Genomic DNA, 9701 nt, shown 5'->3' on the forward strand with positions numbered 1-9701 from the left:
TTAAAATAAATAATAAAAAAAATGCTTCATGTCAGGCATGTAATTACACTTGTAATGTCGGCACTCGGGGGGCTGAGGCAGGAGAAATGCCGCAAGTTCAAGGCCAGCCTGAACTATAGACTGTCTCAAAAAAAAAAAAAGCCATATGGCAAAATAAACTTAAATTTTGAGTTGTACAGTATAGGTTCACAATCTATCCCTGAGACTTTAACACTACAGAGATATTTTTGTAATCTGAAAACAAGATAAAAATACATCTTTGAAAAAAAAATACATCTTTGACTGAAAGACTGTGTGGAGTGCAACAGCACTGTACCTAGCACATTAGGCATGCCTACCACTCCTCCTTGTTTACATTTTATTAATAGTGATTACAAGTGTTAAATGGTAACAGGGTTCATAATTTGAACTTATACAAGCCCCAAACTCAAATCTCCAAAGAAATTTTGATATTCCAGATTTTTTTTTCCCCCTCTGAAACAGGGTTTTTCTGTGCTGTTCAGGCTGGCCCTGAACACACAGACTGTCTACTTCAGCCTCCCAACTTCCAAGATTACAATCCTGCCCTACCATGCCTGGTCAGACATTCTATTCAAACAAATTAAATCATCTCTTAGGAATAAAATGCAGATTCACAAGTAAATGCTCAGAAGTTATGAGACATGTTATTTTTTACTAATACTTACATCTTCCAGCGGTGTTATAGATGCACTTTCTCCTCCATAATATGGATTTTGATCCATATGAAGAACTTTTTTTCCATTCACTGACATTATACCTGACAGGATACATTCCTACAGTGAAAACATAAGTATTTTTAAAAGAAGGAAAGTCCAAGCTGGGGAGATAGCTCAGCAGGCTAAGTGGCTGCCTGGCAAGCACAAGGACCTGGGTTCCATTCCCAATACCACATGCGGAACCCGAGGCACACTGTGCTGGCCACTGAAACCGGGAATGGTGACGCACACCTGTAATCCCAGCCCTGGAGAGGCAGAGGGAAGAGGATTACTACAGGTCCAAGCTGTGTAGGAAAACCCTGTACCAAATACATAAATAAATAAATTTAAAACCTTTTTAAAAAAGGGAATCCTACAGTATGTTTAGAATTGCTCCTTAAACAAAAAACAAAAAAAACAAAAACAAAAACAAAAAAATAGCAAGCCTATCATTAAACATTCTCTTTGTAATTAACACTTATATCCATGGAATATGATGTAATTCAAGAAGAAAACCCTAAAATAACCATGATTCAAAGTATAGTCTTAAACCACGAACCTCTGTAGATCTAAAGGTTAAAACGGCAAGAATATGAGTCACTTTTTAAAAACAGGGTTGACAACTCCATTGAGGATACAAAGTAAATGATGGATAAAAACAAAATTGTGACAGAGACTCTAAACTACACTAGCAGTTATTACATTCTTTACTACCAGGCACTTTCTTTAATAAAGTAACTAAAAATTAACCTCATGAAATGTACTCTTAAATATTCATCGTGTTAGGGCTAGCCAAATAGCTCAGCGGGTTAAAGCACCTGTTAGGCAGACACAGGGGCTAGGGGTTTGATCCCTGGGCCCCCTGGGCCTGCCATGCCGGCCCCGCCCCCAAGGGGCACTGAGACAACTGAGACTGGGCATGGTGGGGCACACCTGCAATCCCAGCTCTTGGGAGGCTGAACACAGGCAGATCTCTACAAGTTTGATCTACGTAGTAAGATCCTGTAGACTCTGTCCTAAATACATTTAAAAAAAAGAAAAATAGGAGCCGGGGAGATGGCTCAGTGGAATAAGCGCTTCCCTGGCAAGCGCAAGGGCCTGAGTTCAATTCCCGGTTCTGCCCAAAAAAATAAATAAATAAATAAACTCATCCTGTTATATTTTATATAACAAAATAGGGGGAACACTGATACTACTTCCAGCTCAGGAAAAAGTATCCAAGATAACTATTAGTGGCTGAGCATGGTGGCACACACCTGTAATCCCAGCACTCAGAAGGCCGAGGCAGGAGTATTGCCTCAAATTTGAGGCCAGTCTGGGCTACACAATGAGTGCAGCAGTGCAGGGCGAGCCTACAGTACAAAATAAAGACTGTCTCAAAAAAAAAAAAAAAATTACTGAATTAATAAGCAAACAGAATTATCAGGAAAGTGGTAAATAAAGCAAGGACAGAGGCTGGATTATGTAATCACCTAATTATGATGACTCATGAAAAGAAACAGACATGGGGGTACACATTCATTCAAAACTTTTCTGGGCAATACTGGAGATTAAATCCAAAGTTTTTGCAGTAAGCTATAACCCAAGCCCTACCACCCAGCTTTTCATGTTTTACTATGAGACAAGATCTATACAGGGTTTTAGTAACCTATGCTTCTGAAGAAAAGCAAATCCCACCTCTTTTTTGGGGGGGGCGGGGTACAGGGTCTCACTACACAATTCAAACTCATATTGATCTTCCTGTCTTACCTAACCTCCCTATTACAAGCATGCACCACCATGCCCTGTTTGGGGGCAGCTTGGCGCACCTGGGGCTCTGAAGCCAGCTCAGCGTTAATATCAGGGACTGAACCCAGATCCTTGCACTTGCCAGGCAGGTACTTAGACCACGGACCTATTTCCCCAGTCTTTTTTTGTTTTGTTTTGAAAGAGGGTCTTACATAGTTCAAACTTCTTTGAACTTACCATGTACAGTTCAGGCTGCCCTTGAACTCATTATGTAACCCAGGTTAGCCTGGAACTTACCATGATCCTCCTGCCTCACACTCTCCAGTGCTGGGATTATAGGCATGAGCCACTACACCTGGCCCCACAACTTTATAAATCTACAGTTTTTCTCAAATTTACCAAAAGACCCTAACTAGTAGAGAAATATAATATGGTTCCCCAATAGTCTAAACGACTTAAAAAAAAAAATCTTCATTTTAAAAAATTCATAAAATTTCATTTTTTTCTACACAGTGCATTTATCCATTTAGCATTTTAAAAATGACTTAAATTACTTCATCAGGTTCAACTTTTACTGTAGGAATATGTTTAATTGGCTCAAGAAATGAAACATGTTCTAAAAGGCTCATCAGGTCAAATTTTACTATAAGAGTGTGCATCATTTTTCATTCAGCTCAAGAAACAAAACATGTTCTAGAAAGGCCTTCATACCCATTACTGTCATAACCTCTATCACCCTCCTTCACTCTGATGTTATAGTAAAAATGGATATTTTTTGAACTCTAAATAGATTCAATTATGTAGTAGTTTTTTTATATATATAATCTTTATTTACTTATTTATTTATTTTTATTTTGTGTGTGTGGCCAGCTCAGCCCACCAGGGGGCAGGGCTGGCTGGCATGTGGTGCTGGGGGATTGAACCACGGTCCCTGTGCTTTGCTTAGCTTAGCTTGTTCTAAGTAGGTGCTTTAGACCACTAAGCCATCTCACCAGCCCTATGTAGTAGTTTTTAATCTGATATCTTCTATTCAACATTATGTTCAAAAGATTCACTTATGGTTGAATAAGGTCTAAATTATTTATTCTCATTATTATAGAGCCTATATATTATAGAACCTACAGACTATTAAATAAAGTTGTAAAGGAAATACCATGCCTATTTATATATGTATTATCATTGGCTATTTCACAGTACCACAGGAGAGTTGCATAGTTGTGACAGAGACCATGTCTTGCAAAAACTACTACCTGGACCTTTACAAAAAGTATGCCTAGTACCTGCAAGCACAGGACCTCAAAGCATGGATCCTGGTTTAGTATCACTTGCAAAGTTCTTCAGAGATGAACACTTTAAACAGACTTGGAAACCTCAGGCTGCACTCCTGACTCTGGGGCTGGATAAAACAGTCTCCAGAATGAGTCAGCAGGTCTGGGGTGTGGCCTGAGAAGCTGCATATCAAACAGGCCCCTCCTGGTGGGAAAGCTGGTCCAGGACAGATTTAGAAAGCCCCATCTAAGGGGATATTTTTCAAACAACAATCATCTAAGGATTTTACAATGTAGACTCTGGTACATCTGGCTTGGAGATGAAGCTTCTGAATGCCTGGTAAGTTCTCAGGTGTTGCACCTGTAGTTGCACAACCTGTACTGTGGGTAACAATGCTCTGGAGGACTCCACGGTATGAATACAACCTGTGGATATACCCCATGAACATACACCAAAATTTACGTAAACATTCTACTACTGGTGGGCACTTAGATAGTTTCCAGTTCTTGACTATTACAAATAATGCTCTTGAACACTTCCCTGTGTGTCTTTCAAGTGTGAATTTCTGTTAGATAATGAGAACAGACATGACCAATCCACTCTGTACAAATGGTTGTACAATTTACTTCTGTCAGCAATGTAGAAACAGCAGTGCAAATCCTTGTCTAACACTAATTGTTCTTTTCAGTTTTAGCCACTATGTTAAAATATTATTTAATCTGTACTTTCTATTAACAGACTACTTTTTAAACAGTTGACTAGTGATCCAGGTATATCTTTAACTAAGTATTCACTCAACTGTTTTGCTCATAGGGCATGGGGCTGAGGGGAGGACCAGGAGCTGAATTCAGAACCTTACACTTGTCAGGCAGGTGCTATGCTTCTAAGCTATATCCCCAGCAAGTGTTGCTCATTTTTAAAACGAGCTTTCGCCTTCCGCCACAGCAACCATTGAAAAAGAGTAGCCATGGCCCTCCGCTATCCCATGGCCGTGGGCCTCAACAAGGGCCACAAGGTGACTGAGAATGTGAGCAAACCGAGGCACAGCCGCCGCCGCGGACGTCTCACCAAACACACCAAGTTCGTGCGGGACATGATCCGGGAAGTGTGCGGCTTCGCCCCCTATGAGCAGCGCGCCATGGAGCTGCTCAAGGTCTCCAAGGACAAGCGCGCCCTCAAGTTCATCAAGAAAAGAGTGGGGACGCACATCCGCGCCAAGAGGAAGCGTGAGGAGCTGAGCAACGTGCTGGCCGCCATGAGGAAGGCAGCTGCCAAGAAGGACTGAGCCCCTCCGGAATAAAGCTTTGCAGAAAGTTCAAAAAAAATAAAAAAAATAAAAAAAAATAAAACGAGCTTTCTGTTTTTTCTTACAGCTTCACAAAGTTCTTTATATGTTATAGGGATACTTAAAATCCTTTATCAGTTATATGTACTACAAATATTCCATTCTGCAGCTTGCCTTTTCACTTTCTAATGTCTTGTTATGCAGAACACAGTTATAGCAAAAATTTTCAAAGAGCAAATCTAAGACTCTGCAAATCTAAGAAACGATCTAAATTATACTTCAATACTGTACTTTTAAATCAAGTATAAAACCCTGTATTTGAAATAAAATGTCTTCAATGAAGAAAAAAGCAATGTCTGGAATGTACAATAATTTTTAAACATGTAATGCTGAGAATAACATAGTTAATTATCAAAGTGTAATTTCTAATCAAAATTCCTTACTAGAATTACTGTGTAGAACTAAAAATAGGAAAAAAAAAAAAAAAGACTGCACAGCTATAGAGATACTCGCATCTTTTAAATACACTATTTCTAACACCATTTATTTCCAAACACAGTGAGCTACATGCAAATTACATGGCGAGAGACTGACTACACACACTGAAAGCATAGAAAAATAGGAGTTGCCAGCCTAACTGCAAAGAAAATTGAGGAGGGATCTAAAAACAATTCAAAAAGCAAAGCAGTTTGAGATTATTTAAAGGTTCAGTTCCCTACAAAGCTCACTGCCCTTAATGACTGTTACAGCAAAGCACAATAATTAATCCTCATGATGTGAAATCTTATTTAGCAAGTAAATTAGCTTGGCTCCTTAATTTGTTAAACAAGTTAGGATATCACTTAGGCCTTAATCCAGTGAACAAAGGGATAACTTTAATGGGGTAACTCAATTCTTTAAAAATAATCTTTTTAAAGGCTACTTCATGTTCTCTTACAGAAATAGACTTGATTCAGGTTTTTTTTTTAAAAAATTCAGATTGTTTAGGTGTTGTTTATTATAATTATTATCAGCCTGAACTACCAAAACACTGCCTCAAAAAACCAGGCCGGGTGTGGTGGCACACGTGCCTGTAATCCTAGAACTGGGGAGGCTGAGACAGGAGGATCATTGTGATCATTGTGAGAACAAGAGGGAAGAGGGGGGAAAGGAGAAGGAAGAACAAGAGGAGAAAGAGGAGGAGAAAAAGAAAAAAGAAAAGAAACAAAAAAATCAAAACAAAACCAGAAAAAGTAATTGGTACTCAAAGTACACATAGGGCATCATGTAATATTTGGTGCTCAAACCAAACGGCATATACCTTTATTAGGTTCTTAAATCACAGCCAAAAATTTCCTGGTGTATTCACTCCAAACACTCAAAAGTTAATTTTAATCCAATGGTTTTTAACTTTATTGGTCTCTTCACTTAACTTTCAGCCATCTAAGTCAGACCCTTTAAAGAGTCCAAGATTTCTCAACAACATCATCCTGTCATTACCACTCTTATCAATGATGGTAATAATGTAGTCACCCTGAATTATCATTTTCAAAAAATCTCATGAAATAATATAGTAAGCTTCATAGAGATTCAAGTTATCAGAACTACAAAGAGTCTGATTTCCAGTTGTGTCTACTACTCATCAATAAGCTCATATTCCAAATGAAAATTTAAGTGTATTATTTTAATTTAGTCATTACACAGTAAGACTGTGCTATCTTTGACATACAGTGGTGCTTCTGAATTAGGGGTGTGAAAACCTGCATGATGCGTTTGTACTCACTTGTCTACGTTAAAATAACTGACCGTAATCATGAGCAAATCTGAATGACTAGCAATAGTCATAGTAAGACAGTGGAATGGCTTTTACAACACACCAGCAGCAGTAGTACTCATTCGTATGAAGCTTCACCACTGTCTACAAAATGCAGATCGCAGTTAGGTTTTTTATTTTTTAAAGTGTAGCGGCCAAGCCTATTTATATAACAGTATATAGGCATCAGTCTTCCAAATTTACCATCTAAAAAATTCAACACCATCTCCCATATTCCAAATGACTGAATGGCTTCCCAGATAAACAACCACATCTGTTTGTTACTATATCCTGAACAGTCACATGTCTATTTCTGGACTGGTCAAACATACTGTAGAAATGTGTACTCTCCAATCACCACAAAAGACAATCATTGTAGCAAGGTGAATAAAACCATAAAGATTTTCTCTTGCCTAGAGAAACCTAAAATATTTCAGTGTTATCTGAAAAAAAGTTAATTTTATCCTGATAATTATACAGTGCATTTCAACAAATGTGATGTGTTGGTTTATATTAAATGATTAGGTCAAATTATGTAGAGTTCACGTTTTTTATATCGATGTTAATTAAATAGCACAGTGGACTTTCAAATTTCCCGAAACAAATCAATGGCTCTCTCTAAAAACTGAATTGTTCTGCAAGATTAATATTCATTTCATTAAGAAAAAAACAAAAGAAGTACAAGATACAAAACCTGCCTACATTGTTTGCAGAACATTATCTAAACGTCTCTAACCAGATATCCAGCAAATATATGTACTATATGTATGGTATTTGAGATGCCTTGTATTCACCTATTACCAAAGCATTCTCTGTTACTGCTTTAGCTTCTAAGTCCCTGACAGGAGTTCTGTGGTACCACGATCTTAGCCTCTAGCAACCACCAACCCACTCCTTAAGGGGAAGAATCTAGAAGAGACAGTGGAGGCTGAGAACAAACCAAACAAAAGGAAAAGATGGCAAAGGTCTGGTGCCAAACCATTTGAGCACACGAGGTTTGAGAAAACTCATTTTCAATTCTGCAGATGCTCAGTAAGTGGAATGAGAAAGTGGTTTAAAGGAATCAGTGAGACTTAGAGAAGGATTTTAAAGAAAAACCAATCTCTTCATTTTCTTCAAAACTACCAATCACAAAGCAGTGATTATCCTGGGACTTGCCAGGCTTTAGCAGCCACAGCCTGGCTAGTAGCAGTGATACAGGCTAAATAGGAAATGCAACTGTGAGCGGTTACACCCCTCCCCCTCCGCCTAGAGCTCTTCCCCCAATAGGGAGAGGTCATCGACCCAAAAGGAGAAGCATCTGCACCCTACAGCTGGCTTTTTTGCCTTTCCTCTTCAATTCGGCAAAAGCCTGCAGCTTTCTTTTCTCGCTTGCTTTTTACTCGGCCATTACTACCCAACAGACTAGCTTCGCAGCCACACGGCCTGGGTTGTGGAGGCTACCCGTTCCACCCTGCTCGCTTGGGCGCCTTCGAACCAGTCCATCTCCGCCAGTCAGGACCCCTTTCGGGAAAAGCAAGGCGCCTATGAAATACAGCCCCCCGAGGAGATGCGATCACAGGCCGGCTGGTTTCGGGTGCAGGACCTTCTAGTGCCTGGGGTAGGGGTGCACCCACCGCCACCTCGCGGGCGGGGGACCGTGGCAGGGCTGGGCGAGGCCCTCGCTCCCCCCACCCGGGGCCAGCACCCACGAGGCGTCCCTCTCTCCCGCGAAGCGCATCCTCTCTCCGCCTGTAGCTCACCGTCAGGCCGGTGCCCAGCACGATCACGTCGTATTCCTCATTCATGACTGAGCAGGGCGAGGACTGAAGATCCGAGAGAGAAGAACGCGCCGGGGCTCTGCAGCCGCCCTACGGAGGCGGGAAGATGCTCGGGCCGTTCTCGGACCCGAGGGAAAAGAAAACCACAGAAGTGGTAAAATGGAGCTGATAAGGAGGCGAGACCGGCCACCACCTCAGACGGGAAAAGAAGAGCAGAGCAGGGAGGGGAAGGAGGACGGAGAAGGGAGGGCGCGGCGGGCTGCTACCGAGCCTCCCGGCCAGGGTGGGGCCTGCAGAGAGGCTAAAGTAGCCGCCTGTCACGCGCTTCCTGCCTTCTCATTGGATGTCCCATCCCTCGTCCAACCTTCTTTCTTTCTCGTCACTCGCGAGAGAAGGCGGAACGTCGCCATCTTGACTTCCGGCTCCCGCCCGACTACTGCCACCGTGGTCTGGGCGGCGGCGCGCGGGCAGGAGCTTGAGAGGCGCGAGAGAAGTGGCATAGAGGCTGCGACCTGGCTGCTGCTTTTCATGACCCTCGTTGCTTGAGCTGGAACTCGCAAAGCCCAAAATCCCAGAACCGCGCCGCTGCCCTTGGACTTTGAACGGGTGTGCGCCGTCTGGTGCGTTCGGGGCCACGTGGGTGAGGCTCGCGGGTCCGGCGCCAGGTGGGGGCTGGGCGCTTCGTCGTCGCCGCGGCCCGGCCCCGGCCGCAGCCTGCGAGGCGGAGCTGGCCGGGACTGGGAAGCGCGCAGATGTGTGTTAATTAGCGGCCTGTGCCATACTTGTTTGGTTCTGTGTAATAAATGTGGCCTGAACTGGTGTCCTACAAGAACTGTAAAATTTGGCCTGAAGTGGCCTCCATATACAACGAACTGCATCCTACCTTGATGTGCAACTACTGTAGATTGTATCTTAATTTAAGAGTATATCTGGTAACCAGGCAACTAAACCTCAGCCAATCTCAAACTGAAGGCTGCCAAATTGTTCCAAATAAGGCAAATGCTGAATTGCGCTATTCAGGTAATCTTTGGACAGTTCCTGTTTTTCTAGTTATAGATACTGCTCACACATTGTAGGTGGATAATCTGAAATGTTTTTGGTCTGAAGTGCTGCCTGATTGTATTTCTTGTTTAAATAAATGTTATTAAGTT

At 41.8% G+C, this 9701-nt stretch overlaps 1 protein-coding gene across 1 annotated transcript in view; it reads right to left on the reverse strand.

Annotated features, from left to right (window-relative positions):
• The window catches only part of Gdi2 (GDP dissociation inhibitor 2), a 44480-nt gene extending 35674 nt beyond the window's left edge, over positions 1-8806 (reverse strand). Inside the window, exons 1-2 of the mRNA XM_004648988.3 lie at positions 8533-8806; positions 687-794 (exon numbers count right to left, since the gene is read on the reverse strand). Coding sequence (XP_004649045.2) covers positions 687-794; positions 8533-8577 — 153 coding nt within the window. The 5' untranslated portion in view covers positions 8578-8806. The remainder of the gene's footprint in view (positions 1-686; positions 795-8532) is intronic.
• Positions 8807-9701: the final 895 nt, after the last annotated feature.

Source organism: Octodon degus, unplaced genomic scaffold (assembly GCF_000260255.1).
Source record: "Octodon degus isolate 3935 unplaced genomic scaffold, OctDeg1.0 scaffold00071, whole genome shotgun sequence".
NCBI lineage: Eukaryota > Metazoa > Chordata > Mammalia > Rodentia > Octodontidae > Octodon > Octodon degus.